The 15,444-nt window shown below is 44.2% G+C and overlaps 2 protein-coding genes across 5 annotated transcripts in view; one reads left to right on the plus strand and one right to left on the minus strand.

Annotated features, from left to right (window-relative positions):
• IQCA1 (IQ motif containing with AAA domain 1) overlaps positions 1 to 15,444 on the minus strand; it is a 104,273-nt gene that overhangs the window by 88,094 nt on the left and 735 nt on the right. Inside the window, exons 2-5 of the mRNA XM_068686275.1 lie at positions 7,197 to 7,521; positions 3,488 to 3,601; positions 973 to 1,161; positions 199 to 270 (exon numbers count right to left, since the gene is read on the minus strand). Coding sequence (XP_068542376.1) covers positions 199 to 270; positions 973 to 1,161; positions 3,488 to 3,601; positions 7,197 to 7,521 — 700 coding nt within the window. The remainder of the gene's footprint in view (positions 1 to 198; positions 271 to 972; positions 1,162 to 3,487; positions 3,602 to 7,196; positions 7,522 to 15,444) is intronic.
• ACKR3 (atypical chemokine receptor 3) overlaps positions 1 to 15,444 on the plus strand; it is a 139,937-nt gene that overhangs the window by 74,589 nt on the left and 49,904 nt on the right. The window contains exons 5-8 of one of the 4 annotated variants that reach the window (XR_011097758.1): positions 1,057 to 1,157; positions 4,414 to 4,580; positions 10,342 to 10,445; positions 11,216 to 14,406. The gene's annotated coding sequence lies outside the window, so the exon portion shown is untranslated. Of the gene's footprint in view, positions 1 to 1,056; positions 1,158 to 4,413; positions 4,581 to 7,283; positions 7,421 to 10,341; positions 10,446 to 11,215; positions 14,407 to 15,444 lie in introns of those variants that run through there. The other 3 variants (XR_011097760.1, XR_011097757.1, XR_011097759.1) reach the window with 3 other exon arrangements.

The raw sequence follows: 15,444 nt of genomic DNA on the forward strand, positions 1-15,444 counted from the left end.
GCATAAGAGCATGCAGCTCAAGACAAATTGGGTTACTTACGTGCCATTTATCATTTCTGCTTAGTTCTGTATTCCTTAGAGATCCCCTTTAAAATGGGAAGAATCTTAGAAATTAATTTATTGTCTTCTGGTAAATTACAAAAGTCTGAAGAACAAACAGACTATGGTATTTTATATTCTCTAGACAGCATCACTTACCATCCCCAGAAATATCATTTCCTCTTCTCTCATTTTCTCTGTTTTCTTGCGCTGGATATATCCACGCCAAACCTGAATTGTAAACAAAACTCTAATGAGATAAATGGGCCTTGTTACAGCTTCCTTTACTGTGGCAGACACAGGAAAAAACAAATAGAGGAAGGAAAGGCACAATATACAATTGAAACTATTACTCTTTAACAGGTTGCCAGCTGCTATATTTTTCTATAAGAATTTCTGAAGTTTGTTATCTCCTCACACTGGCGTATCTATCTTCTAATACAACAGCACTAGGATTCAAAAAATGTTTAGACTGAAGATTTAGACTGAATTCCTGTTCTCGTTTGGCTGAATTATTATATTTATCTGAATTATTCATGTGAAAGGACTTTTTCTGGAATTTGGTTGTGATAAGCCATTCTCATTTTCTCAAGATATGGGATGAACTCTTTCCCCAGAGACCCCAGGAAAAGGCACTGGATTTCAAGGTGGTGCCAGAAAGAGCAATTGAGGTCATAAAAATCAGAATGGAAAAACAACATGTAGGTTATAAAGTCATCCTGTATTGTCAGTGCAGGACTGTTTGCATTGATCTCACATCTAGGGTTCTGTCTCATTTTTAAAGCGGTTTAAATGATATATTTCACCTTGCTAAACACCCTCAGAGCAATCCATTCAGAATGCTTCCCACCCTACCAGCTCTGTTTCTCCCTACTGCTGTTCTGAATAGAACACTTGCCTCTACCAGAACTGTTGTTACATCAAAGATCTCACCTTTTGAATGCGAGTGGCAGCATCATCTGGGTTTGGACCAGTCTGTACCTGAAGTTTTGTTTGTCTTTTTCTCTTTTCTTCAAGGTACATTTGCTTCATGAATACTGCTCGACGACGACCCTGGCGAGCCCGCTCTGCGACCTGGATCATTTTAACGGCTTCTTCAAATGTCATGGCCTTGACAGGTATCTTCAATGGCACAGATAAAAATGAAATGACAAAGCAGAGTGTTTTGTTAATTGCCTAGCTGAGTTAGCAAATGAGACAATCAATTAACCTTTTGTGGAAACTTTCTAAGACAAAACATCCCTGTCACAAACAACAGAGACTCCTCTCTTATGCCACTTTGCAGTATCTTCGAAGTTTGCTGTCTTGAGACACACGTTTTTCTGAGGACCTTAAGGTGAAGGTGAACCTGACATGTTGATAAAGTTTCTATAGCACTCCAGGTAGGTAGATGGTTAGGCTGGGCAGAGCCAAAAGAGTCAATGGAAGATGGAGAGGAGACAGGCTGCAGCCCTGGGGAGCACCCCTGAGAAGCAAAAAACTCCTGATGCTATAGTGGGAAACATGGTTGGCTCTATATATATATATATATAGATATATATATAGTTTACGCAGATTGCTAAGCTTTATCCATTTGAAAAAAAAAAAAAAAAGGCATAAAGAACCATGGGGCTTTCTCCTATTAAAGAAAATTCCTTAGGCTATGGAATGTCTTCCTTTATTTTTCCCCTAATTTCTGAAGAGATGGGTTTCTGGATGTGCTGCTGGGTCTCCAGCTCTTTTGTTGAATGAAAGGACAAGTTTTGAACCGGCACAGGCATGGTCAACCCAGCCTGGGTAGAAGAGGGTCAGGAAAAAACAAGTCAGAAAAGGGCAGCTGGAGAGAAGGACTCCCCCTTCTCACTCCTGGGGACTCTTGTTAATGCCTCATGTTCCCCATAGAAGGGCTGAATGGTTGTCCTTTCCTAACATGAATCCCCCTGTTGGAGACAGTTCACACCTAATGCTTCAATATATACTGTGTGGAGCTCACTATACACATTTTCAGTAGGGCTTTCTGCAATGGAAATACACAGGAGGAGAAATGATCTGCAGAGCAGACTCCTCTGATGAACTCCACAGTTTTGGATGTACACTAAACTGTTTGTCACGGGGCTGCCATGGACACTCAAGAGCACATTTGTCTGCTACACAGCAGGCAGGATTTCCTGAGTGTATGTGTCTTGCTATGATGCGTGCGTAAGTGCTGACAACCCTCTAGAAATCACAGCGGTGACTGAACTGGAAGCATAGCACTGGGCACAGGACTGAATCTGTGTTCATAGGACATAGTTTTATTCATGTTTATTGATTCCTGTGTGTCTCTTGTGGCATCCTGGCAAGGGTCCTGCCAGGGCCTGGTGCTCCCAGGTGAGCTGGCTGCACACAGGATAGTCTCATCTGTAATGGATGTCATGCTGAAAAGGGATGAGAGCTCAACTGTGGGAAACAAAAAGGCTCCAGGATGTAATGTGCTGAAACAGAGGATTTCCACAGACCAACACTAGACTATTAGAAAGTGCAGAGAATATACCCAGAAATTTACTGCGGAGGCCGGGGGACCGCAGCTGCCCATTAAAGTAATCTAGCAGGGAGACTGCTCTCTGCCTCTGCAGACTGTCTCCTTCTGTCCCTGGGAACCTTCCCTCGGTTGCTCTGTGGGATCAATACTACCACGTAACGCAGCAGGGAGGCAGATTTCCCCCAACGGCACAATTACTGTGGAGAATTCAGTGGTTGGGGCAGTGCAGCAGTTTGACTAAGTGGCCTGATCAGGACTGTCTCTTACAGCTACAAAGTCCATGAATCTCAGTCGCCAGACTTGTAAGCACAGTTGTTTATTTCAGGAGGTTAGAGGACTGCTTGCAGGCAGTGCGCCATTTCCAAGAGGTCAAAAGTATATCAAATCCAGAACAGTCTTCACTGGAGCACTCATGTACTTCTCCGTAATGACTTTTGCTCTGCCAAAACTCAATTTTCTACTCCTCCTAGCAGCTGCAGCTCGATAGCTGTACAGAAGAGACTGCAGTCATTGTTCAGAGGTTATAAACAACTGAATACTAACAGTTGCGCTGACCTGAACTCTGCGTTTTGCCTGTTCCAGCCAGGAATCCTGGTTCAGTAAAACTTAAGCCCAACTTGATTTCAGTAGGACGAATTATGTGATGAGAGTTAGCTAGGTAAATAAAGCACCTACTAAACTTGGCCAACGTACTGCCCTTTCGCTGACACTCACACACATAAAGCAGAGTCGACTCGTTTCTTGAATCTTAGACCCAAGATGTGACTGGGTATTACTACACAGGAAAATTTAAGGTTACTTTTTATGTGTGTCTTATCTGTAAGCAGACTTTTACTTCCGAACTACGATAAAAATACTTTTCACTTCAGTGGCTTATGTGCTCAGACATGTGTGGCTATAAACTAAAAAAGTTAAGCATGTTATTGTGCAAATACATGGGAAGCTTACCTGTGTTTGCAATCCAGCTTCACATAAAATCTCATCAAGCATTTTCTCTCTCTGCTGCAAGACTTGCAGGTTTTCTTTAATGAAATACCTTGGGATAGGTATTTCTATGTCTTCCTACGGGAAGAAATAGTCATGAGATGCTTTTTTAGAACTGCATTAAAATCACATTACTTATTAATTGAACACCTTTACAAAGCAATTAAATTGGACTGAGATTATTGAATTTTTTTGGAGTGTTAGGGAATTTGACCTCTGTAACAGCTGCCGAGCTGTTACTTCGCAATTACTTAAGACCTAATTCAACAACAACAAATAAATCAACCCAGTTTCTGAACCATGGCAGCCCAGAAATCTTTCTTTTTATAATGGCTCAATTATATTATGAAACTGTTGAAACATTTGGCATGGTTGCCAGTAATTTAAACATGATTTCCACTAAATTGAATACCTCTGGCTGTGTGATCATCCCACTTCTTTTTTAATCAACATGAAAAATAGATCAGTTCTCTTGCATTTTTTGGAACCATTACAAAGAACCAAAGCACAGAATTCTGTTTGTCTACAGGTATTTCTGCATTGTCTGTGACTGTGATATCTCAGTCACTTCTCAACATCAGGCTCAATTAGAAGTGGCTGTCTATTCATTTCCATCATTAAAAAGATGTAACTGATTCACTTTTCTGCCAATTTGGCTCCTGTAGAATTTCACAGTTGAGAAATGAAAGAAGTGACAGACAGGCAGGTAGACAAAAAACACCCTAGACACTAAGATGCTGCAGAGCAGCATCACCTGATCTTTGTATTGTATTGAAGGCTGGAGACAATTCTTCAGAAATAGTTACTGCCAAGTATAGTTCTTTGGGGATGGAGGGCAAGACCTATATTTAATAGGTCTGGTTCATACTGGTGCCGTTTTCCCCACGCAGTATTTCAGGAACATCCAGACATCTGAAGCAAATGATTCACCCTGAAGGACAGAAGAAGGGATGAGGGGAAACAGGCAGTTATCCTGCCACGCTACTACTCAACAGGAGTTGCAAAATCAAGTTCCATAATAATGTCCCCGGGTCCTTTTGCCCAGAGAGATTGACAGGTACAAGACTTGATGTTGCACTACCACTGATCTCTGCACTGTCTTCTGGGGGAACTGGTGGGCTTTGACCTGCTCAGGGCAGACCTCTGACTTGATCCTCTGCAGCCTCAATCTGCTGTGGACAGATACAGTGAGCAAAAGCAGGAGAACCGTGCTGATTGCGAAGGACAGTGAAAGCTCCTGGGCACAGGGTAAATGTGCTGCTTGCAAACTCGATGGCTTTCCAATTTCTAGAGCAAGAGTTTGCCAGGAAGGTTATGGGCAATGAAAACAGCTCCTGCAAACTGCCAACTTACCCATTTCATTACTAATAACCACCTCTGCACACTGTGCAGGACTGGGCATCCCTATTATGGTAGCACAAGAAAGCCTCCAAGTAGGATTGTGCTTATCTCTATTGATTTTATCAATGCAGAGGTCTGGTCTGCTGAAGTTTCTAAATATTTATCTTGTTAAGGTCCCTGTTTGCATTTTCTAGCATTTCAACTGTTGATGGAAATGATTATATATTGTACGTTAAGAGTGCAAATTGCTCTAGGAAGGGATTAAAAATCCATCTGGCTTTAGGTACGAGAAATCAAGTGGTTTGTCTGGACGCCCCCACATAGGATGGGACAGCTGTTACACTGCCAGGTAGCAGTGCAAGGCAGTCAGTGCAGGGTTGATGAGTATCTCTAGTGTCTAACCTGGGCTTTAATCACCAGTAATTCTGGACTGTGACTTTTACTGACTGGAAAGATGAGATCAAAGCCATAACACTGGGGCTGGCAGAGGTGGGGAGTAGAGACTGCTCTTCTTAATAATCTCTTTTTGGGGCCCAACACTGAAAGGTTAGGCTTGCAATGTTTATCCTCAAGTCAAATTGACAGCTTTCTAGCCACTCCCAGCTCCACATGGGATTTGTGTATCCAAATACCTTTACAATTACCCTAATAAATGGAGTCACTGAGTGTTGGAAGGCAACCATAAAAAAACACGAGACACAGAACTAGAGAAAGATGAAACTTCACCCCAGCTGGCCTCAGTAATGCAGCAAAAAGTAGAGGAAGCACTCTGCAACATCAGCCATGAGGTATGAAATGAGAGTTAGCATCTCTGTTCTGCTCTCTGCTGATAACCATGCTGGTTTTTAGCCCATAATAATATGCTGAAAGAAAGAACTAGAGACAGCCTTTCTGGAAGTGTTCTTTAAGAATTTTAAGTTATTTTTCAAGTTCTGGCCAATGATTTTGTTTTGGAACCAGGAATATGTGATTATAAGAAAATTTAATCAGGTCCGTATTTCTATCTATTGTGGAAAACAATGTGTTTTTTGAAAAAGTCCAAAAATTCTTCAGGGCTTTTTTTCTATTTTTGTAGTAGGAAGCTATTTCAGGCCTTCTTCAGTTTAAGGTGTGGCTCAGGAATTTGAATTTATGCTTGTTTTTTACTAGATGTGAAGCATTACTTTTCAGACTTGCCAACTTCTTCCTGCAGGTGGATTTACTGATAAGTCATGAAAACAGCAATCCATAGCGATTTCAAAATGTGATTTGAAGGATCAGTTTCCCCAGAGGTGTGTTTGTATCCCCACTATGCCTTCTCATAGTTTAAAATAATTCTCTGTTATGATTAAAAGAGAAGGTAAATAGTTGGTTGAAATTCTTGGCAATTACTTCCTAAATTTGTGGAATGAAATACACATGCAATTGCAAACAGTAATACGTCTGCAAATCTCGAAATAATTCCCTAATGATATTAGGCAATTTATCTCGTGTTATAGCTGAGATCCAGAAAACTGCAGTAACTTAAGTTTCGACTTTTTTCTTCAGCAAAGCTGTTACCAGCGGTACCTAAATTTGACAATAGGTGGAGCTGTCTGCGAGAGAAGTAGCTATCTTTTAGCAGCTCGTTTTTCATCCTGCTTTTAAAGCCCAACTTCCAGACTGTGCCTTATTGTCAGACTCATCTGGTTTAGCAGGCTGTATGTCGGGGCTGCTTCTAGCTCGGGCAGTCCTGAACCATGGATGTTGAAGATGCTCCCAGCTCCTGCCTCCTTTACAGTAAGAGCCTGGTTTCAGATCTCTCATTCTAGTACTCATTTTAAAAGTCCATTGTACTACGAAGTACTGGGACAAATTATGCAACTTTTAGCACTACCTGTAGCTTCTGGAAGAGGCCTGGGACCAGGCTGCTTCAGAGTGAAGCAAAGGGCAGACTGAAACAGGCTGTACCTTAGTTATCAATTGTCCTTTTCTGTCTAATGCCACTGTAAAATCAGGTAGAGTCATTTTTGTTGTTCACGCTGAAGCTGTCTAAGCTAATATGACTTCATGTTAGGATATGTGCAAGAGCAAGACCTCCAGAGCCTGTGCTGCTACTGATAAGCACAAATACAACATACTGATCAGGCAGATCAACTTAAAATCTTGCTCCAGTACATAAAGTTCATCACAGACTGAATGCACTCTGATCCTTAATAACCATGCCATAATTACTGATTACTGTACACTACTGAACATCCAAGAAGCTAAATCACTCGGTGCAACTTCATAGACAGCGAGTCAATGAGACTCTCCTTCAAATACAGGGTAGGCAGAGTTCCTGTGGAATTGCTCAATACAGAGGTAGACCTACCGGGAGAAGCTTTAGATCTTCTAGGATGTTATCGATGTAATGAAACTCAGAGTTTTCCAGTGCCACCATCTCCTTCTTCATCTCCAGGATGCGGCCAATCACGCCATCCAGCACTTGCCGGATCGCTGCCCGTTTCTGCTGGTGAACAAGTCCGTCATGCGCCTCCTCCAAGTTGCGGAAGATGCGCATGTATTTGATGTAGGAAGAAGCTAACATCTTGAACACTTTCACGCGGTCCTTCTCTGGCTGGAGGAACTGTTCTCTCTCCATCTGGAGCTGGATGTCGAGGTCTTTCTGGGCATCTGTCCATATCTTGTTGTAAGTGCTGATTGAAAAAAGGAGACTGTCTTAGCCTGACATAGCAGCAAGAGCCAGCACGCAATGATATCAGGACTCTACAAGCATGGGTTTCTCCAAAAAGGAAGTTTGGAAATGCAAGCCATTGTATTTCCAAGGAGATTTTAACTGCAGTTAATTTTCAAAATCACTAGCAAAATTACTCTTTTTGTTTGTTTTACAAATAGGCATCTTAAAATGTTGTTTTATTAGTGAAACTTCAAATATTAAAAACTTTTTGACTTCATCCTTACCATCTACTTTAAGCTACGACCCTGATAGGGCAGTCAGTGAGTTTCATTCAACTGTGCTAAGTGAGAGGATGATTTCATAGAAAAGGTGTCTCTCCCTAAGTCCTTAGAATAGGGAAAATTCTATTTTAGGTCTCTCCACATTTGGGATGAGGACTACTTGATGTTGCTAAAGGGTGTGCTGCCTTCCTGCCTTTCTGAAATGGTTGCTCTGAGTTAATTTTAGGGTGAGGACTGTGTCGGTGCCAATGCTACACTGTGGCTGTGTGTGCTATTTCAGAAGTGAAGGGAGAAGAATTAACTTATTTTCTGTGGAAGCAGTTGTTGCACTTCAAGCAATTGCTATGTGTCTGCTCCAGTGGCCAGGGAGCTCTGTGACATGGAAGATGTCACCTAAGGCCAGCTTCATTTCCAGAAGCCATAATGCTTTTTACTCAGGGACTTCTGCACTTTATGGTATGAATAGGCTGAGAGGCTGAGCTTTGCTGGGCGGGCTGTCAGTGGCTTTGCACAGTAAGGTAGACCAATGCTGAATAAAGAAATGAACGCTGGGCAATGACTTGCTCAGAGAAGAGCCCAAACAGCAGGCTTGTCAACCCTGCCAAGAAAGGTGAGCACAACAAACCGCTCCGCCTCCACTGAACAACTTTCAGAGCAGGCTTCTTTCTGATCCATGCAGCACCGAGGGTGTGCTTGGGTATTAATTCTGAAAAGAGAGCCGGGTCACTGCTAACTTTGCTTGTGCTTGATAATAAACACCTAGGCAGGAGCTCTGTCAGCTGCCCTTGTCACTTCTGGTATCGGATACAGGCTGACCACAGCCAGAGACTACCAGGTGGCAGGACGCTGCCCCAGCCCCATCCCAGCAGGATGCTGCCAGGGCTGCTGAGACTCACCCCAGCACTCACCCGAACCCCCTAACAATCTAAACTCTGCCATTCAATGTGCTCCATTAACTTTTTAAGTGCATATTATTATGCTTTTCAGCTGACCTGGGTGTCTGCAGGATGCAGCTGGACTTGCTTTTCCTACTGCCTCTGCAGCCCACCCAGGTCTTTCCCCTTCCTTTTTTCCTCCCTCATTTACATCCCATTACACGAGCTGAATCACTCAATTGCAGTAATTAACCCAGGTGCAGGAGATAAACAAAATAAAACCAGCAAAGGGGACAAAGATGGCCCTAAACAAGGCCCTTAGGTTTGACCTGGTGGTTTGGCCAGCTGATCAATGGGATTTTTGTGCACTTACTCCGAAGCCAGCCCACGGAAGAACATAAACCGATGAGATTGTCAGCGCAGAAGGGAACAACGTGGTATTGTACTCACTTAGCTCTTGCCTACCTATGGATGATTTGATAGTGGGGAGATTATAAATCTTCAGGGAAGTCTGTGGGCTATTCCTGCAGCTATATGGCTGATTTATGAAGGGTGGTGTCTTTGGGCTAGAGCGTTTCCAGCACAGGTTACTGCATGAAGACACCAGAATATACCCAAACATGAACTAGCTCCACAATCATCCCCTCTGGTTTACAGAAAAACTCTTTCTCTCTCCTCTAACTGAGGAATGTCAAGTGATTCCCCCTGCTGAGCCAGCTAATATCCAGTTTCTTTTTCTATTTTGAATGACTTTTTTTAGGGCAGAGAGGGAAGAAGCGCTCTAATCCTTCGGAGTACGTTAATGTAAGGCTGTGCAAACGGGATGTAATTGTTTCCATAAAGTATTAGTTTATCAGATCGGCACTGGGATGATTGCAAACACGTTGCTGTGGGTCTAATGCTAAGATTATGGATATTATGGTATGGTTGGAGCTCTTGCAGCACTGATGTCCTGCGTAAGTGAGGGCAGAAGAGGGGTCAGGCTCAGAAATGAAGCACTGCGGTGGACCCCCTGAATTTCCAGCTGTGGGAGGCTGGTGGCTGCCTGCTGCAGGAAGGGTGCCCAACATCTCTGTCCCTAGAGCTTTTGGGGTTGTGAGCTGTGTGGCTGGGAATTGCAGGCACTTGATAGCTGGGCAGTGTCAGCAGAAGGACGATTTGAGTGTCTCTTGGGATCCCCTTGATTTATAAACTAGAGGACATGCGCATTGCTATTTGCTTCCTTTCCCCAAATCTGGATTTAAATAATTATTTGGGAGTTTCCTAGTGTCCAGATAAGAGCCCTTCTGGGTAGTTTGAAGGATAAGATGTGGTTGGTGTTTATAGCCCTTGCTGGAGGACTTGGCTCTTGAGGAGTTGTTTAGGTTTGGGGAAGGAGTGACCACAGAGAGTGTGCATCTCACTGCCCCTGAACACAGTCACCCTCTGCTTAGGGACTAATGTGTTCAGGGGAAGCAATGCACGTCCTCAAGATGCTGTGTTAAAAGCAAGCGATGGCACTGACCCTCCTTGCCTCTTAATCAGACAGCATGCAACCCTGAATCCTATTTGGATTTTTCCCAATTTGCTCAGTGTCCCTCTGTGTTAAGCTGCAAACTCCCTCCAATTGCTTCCACGTGCTGAAGGGGGAATGTAGGACAGCCTCAAGTGCTCCTTATTTACTGATGCTGGTTTGTCTGGTAGGTTCGTTCCCACTCTGTAATGGCCGGGTTGTGAGCTACACACGTGCCTGAGGACGATATTGCACCAGAGATGGATTAGAGCATCCGACTAGCCTGCTAGTGCTGGTAAGCTGCAGGACTGAATGTAATTTCCCTTCTCGAGGCATAAGCTTATTAAAACCTGGGAAAGAAGGAAGTCGGTTTCTTGATCTCTGCAGACAGTCTGTGTATAAATGATGCTGCAAATTAATTGTCATAGCAACTACAAATAGGAGTGCTATGGGAAAAATAAGCAACTCTGTAATGGGACGAGGGGAAAAAACACATTAAGTGACTTAACTCCAGAGCCCCCAGAGCAATTTCTGGCAGCTTACAGTGGGGAGGGAAGGTCAGGGCTTGCCTCCTCACCAGCATCCCTTCTGTTCACTCCCACGAAGTGGAAGCAGAGCCTAGTACAAGTGTGTAAGAAGACTCTTTTGCCATCGCGTGACTTCCAGCTTCAACTTCATTTTATTGCTCCTGATCTGCTTATTTTGAGTGAAATTTAGACACATGATTTTCTGCTGAAGTTATAAGGGGACGATTAAAATCCTGCCAGGTCACACATTGCCTCAGTTTTTAATAATCCAGGGCCTTTTAGCTTTACATGTTTGTTTGACCCATCTCTTCTTACACTTAGAGAAATCTGTTGGTTTTCAGTACAGCTGAGATTAGCCTGCCTACTTGTGTTGAACTGGCTTTGAGACTTAAGCACACCCTTCTTGGAAGGATTTGTGCTGAGCATGCAAACTGTCCCTCAGACCACTCTTGAGCCAGGAGTGGAATCTGGCATCAGTGGGGTTGCTTTTGTTTCTTTTCTTTTTTTTTTCTTCCAAATTGTCTCTTTTATTTGGCAGCCAAAGGGAACGCTTTCTGCTCTTCCAGGCTGTGGCACAGTTTGTGCTCCAAGCTACGCCAGGCTGGATTCATACACAGTCTGATGAACCCAGGCTGTCTTGATGCCTGGCTTTTCTGGGGTGTCCTCTGAGGGCAGAAGTACCTCAAGCTCCCACACTCCAATCGTGGAAATGCACAGCATTTTCTGATGTGAAGAGGTGGAAGTGAAAACTGCGCTCTGAACTGGTGTGGCTCTCTTTAGCCACCTAGTGTAGAAACTCCCTTGTCTGGTTACGAGTGTTGTGGTGTGTGTTGCAAAATATACGGTGTGAACCAAGGCAGCAGAGGCTGTACGCGGAGTCACGGTGTCCGTGCAGGGCTGCAGGCAACCGGGGTGTGGGCTGAGCGACAAGGAAGCGTGCGCAGGGTCCTCGGGTCTCCTCTGGGTGCTTGACAGGTCAGCCATTGTGCTAAGCCCTGGGCAAACAGGAGGCAGGGAAACCCTGCCCTGCAGCGTTTGTGAAAATAAAGGAATAGGAGACAAAGGTTGGAGGAAAAAGCGAGGCCCCGAGAGGAAGAGGGGCTTGCAAAAAAGCTGCTGCCTTGCTTTTCTCTTCTGAAAAATCACCAGGCTGGGGCTGGCTGCTGGATTATTCACGTCAGCAGAGTACCTGTTCCCTCACAACAGGCTGCTCGAGCATTGCGTAGTGATTGCTGGGCTAAACTTATTATAGGACAGAAACAGATCAGCGGGGACTGTAAGGAGGAGAAAGAAATGGCCTTAAACATTGTCTGAATCAGTTCCTGCTTTAAAAGCCTTTAGCTTATGGTCTGGAGCAGTGTGGGCTCGCCACTCGGTCAGGCCTGCCTGCCTTGTTCCTAGTATAACAATAGCCTTGTAATTATGCCAAACTGTTTAGCTGGTGGCTAACGCAAGGCTGCTAGATGACTTCCCTCTTCGCTCTAGCTGCGATGTTTTACAGTTTGAAGTGTTTGAGGAAACTGAAGGATAAACCTCAACAGGCTTCAGTTGCGAGTGGGGAAGAAAACATACGCAGCATGAACAGCTCTGCACTTCTGTCATCTCCAGTTCCAGTCTTTGGTACTCAAACAATGATGTGATGAGGGGATAAAAGATTTTTGTAGCATAAACATAATAGGAAGTCTTCCTATCGTAATAGGAAACCACCTCCAGTTGCATGCACGAAGGACAAACGCTCTGAGTGCCTCTCTACTGTTGTCAGGCTTTTGCTCATTTAAACTTCATGCTGCCTGCTCAGTTTCTTGAAGACTGTAGCCTCGTCTTTCAGCTGCTTTCTGGCACGAGTGCTGCTGGGATAGATCTGCTGACAATGCTTTTTCCCGAAGGAGGAAAGGTATGAGTAACACACGAGGTCTTTCCCTACCTGCTCATTAAGGGAGGCACGGGAGAGATGCAGCCTCGAGTCTTGGTTGTGATCATTCTGATTCTGTCTCTGTTTTCCTATGTTAATACAAGGAGGATGACACTGATGCTCGCCAGGGGTGGAGAAAGGGGTGAAGACGAATCTGTGAATGTCTGGGAGATGTACTGGCGAGAACATGATAAGAATGCCCAGGAGGGAGCTAATAATTGTGGTGTTTGGATGGAATTTGAAGAATATGGCCTGGGGCCACGTGCTGGATGAGAGGATAAAAAGAAACATTCAACAACAGCCCAATCATTGCGTGAGGCTTGGGCCTCACGGGAAGAAGGCAGGACATGATCACAAAATATGGAACTACATCACAGTGCAGCCACGTAACACAGGGGGAGAGAAGGGGAGGAGAAGTCACTCTGACATTTTCTTACGTTTTCAGTGCTTGGTTTTGCAACCTTCATTTTCTTTAACTGAGCTTTGGGGATGTAACATAAAATATACAGCTCTCCTTTGGTCGCTTTTGTCAGAAGCAGAAGGGGAAACGCTAGAGATCTTGTCTTAGATTAATATTTAACCATTGACTTTATGTAAGTTCTGCTTGTGATACGAGATTAAGTTTTAAAGCTTTTGGATTGTTTAAAGCTCCTTGGTGGCAGCGGCAAATGTCTTGCAGCTGATTAAAACCTGGTACAAATGGCAGCAGTGCCAAGACTCGGCTCTGAACATGTCTGGACTGGGGCTGTAAGGGTGAGTTAAGAAATTACCGGTCAAGATCCTACAGGTCAAGTAATTGGTAAGCAAATTCATAAAAGAGGAGGAAACACAGCAGGAAAACAAATGCAATAACATCTACGCAAATCTCCTGCTCAATGTCTGGAACAAAATGTACATCTGTATGCAAATGCTGGGGCTTGAGCACTTGAGGAAGTGGGATACATGGAGCACCTCTTAATCAACCTCACAGCAAATGTAATGGGCGTGCTTTCTTGTGAGCGCTACCAACTGTCCTTAGAAAATGTCGAGCGTGTCTGGACACGCCAACTTTTCTTTTGGCTGGCTGCTGGAGCTTATCGGCCCCACAGGGATGTAGCTGAGCGCTTTGAGTGTCCTGCCTACAACCCAAAAAAAGACACAAAGCTTACTGCAGCAGGGAACAACATGCTTCCACCAGCTGCAGAACACACCTCTGTGAAAACCACAGGGCCTTGAAGATTGTCAGCACTTACATGGATGAAAAATGCTGAAACCCTCATCAAGTAGGCTGTGTGCAGCACGATGCTGCGCTGCAGTGCTGCCAATCCCACTGCTTGGAGATGCAGTGCATGCGGGGCAGCTGCCCTGCGTGCGCACTTAGTAACTCTGGCACGTCCAACTGGCTGCACGAGGCGTGTGTGATTTCTCTCTGTGCGTAGCAGCTGTTTTTCCAGATGTCTGAAAAGCAGCCGTTTACCTCAAACTTGAGGAGAGAAAAAAAAAAAAGCTATGTGCTGTGCAGCTTTTCTATACAGGACACAGGATGTGACTGTACAGTATTGAAAAATCTGTGTTACAAACTCAGCTGTGGCTTGCTGATGTGCCTGCCTCCTTGCAGGATGGAGGCTGGCTTCCATGTGACATGGTAGCTTAGGCAGCCATTCCTTGCAAAATAACATAACCTAGGGCAAAACGAAAGCACTTTCCTGTTTCTTAACTAGCAGCGTTGATTACTGTTCAGCTCTGTGCTGGGATGCACAAAGTTGTGAGTAGTGAATACTCATACTGACATACCAGCATTATCAGCCTCAACCACTTAAAAATAATGAAATTAAGCCTATGTATATTTAGCTAAGAATTTAGTACTTTTCATTTTCCGGAGTGATTGGAAGAATTTTTGATTCTTCTTTTTTTTTTTTTTTTTTTTTTTTTTTTCAAAGGGATGCTATGATTCTCATGTAATGACCAGCATCTAATTGCTGGGGAGCATGAACTACCCCAAAAACTTGGTCTAGTGAGACGCAGAATACATGAAACAAAACGATCTAGTCTGCTGCTTAAATCCAGCTCTCCAGATGCAGCACTTGGTGAACTGGTGCATATTCAGACTCGTGTTTACGAAGGGCTGAATTTGCTTAGCTGTAAATGTGCAGAGCTACAGCGTGATTGCAGTAAGTGAGCCAAGCAGCTTCAATGTCAAACTGGAGACCCTTATTACAGTATCACTACCTCGTTTGGGAACAGGAGTGTATATATATTTTTGTCTTGTGGTGTAGCGATGCATATCATGTTTATATGGATTTACTGTGTAGGGCTGGCAATGCAGCAGGAAAAGTAAAGGGCACTCTCTCTATTAATATTAAACTGAGTTAAACCAAACTGTGGAAGCACAACAGTTCTTCAGCTACACTCAGTTTAATTCCTTCTGTGTTAATTGAGCCCAAGTAGGAGCGGGCTGTATTTCAGACAGCAGGAACAACCGATTCTGAGAACTCTCCCGTGAAGAGGTCAAACGCTACTTTTGCAGCTTGTTTTAAACCACACAGTTTAGATACCCATTTATGATTTTATAAACCTCCCCTAACAAAGTTATGGTGCCAGTGCGAGGCACAATTATTGCGTTACAAGCCAGGGGCTGCACCAGGTCAGCCAGCAACCAAATTGAGCCTTCCCCAAACCTGCAGCAGCTGGAGGCTGGCTCTGGGTGCTGGGACAGAGCCCCTGGACGCTCTGCAGCACCCTTGTGGGTGTTTTTCCCTGTTCCTCTCAGCTCACCCTTCTTCTGAGCTGGGAAAAGTAAGTTGGCTGGAAAAGAAGTGGCGTCTGGGCTTTCGAGGGCAGATGAGACAGCGGCTAGAGGCTGAGGCAGGGAAGGA

This window comes from Anas acuta, chromosome 6, assembly GCF_963932015.1.
Source record: "Anas acuta chromosome 6, bAnaAcu1.1, whole genome shotgun sequence".
NCBI lineage: Eukaryota > Metazoa > Chordata > Aves > Anseriformes > Anatidae > Anas > Anas acuta.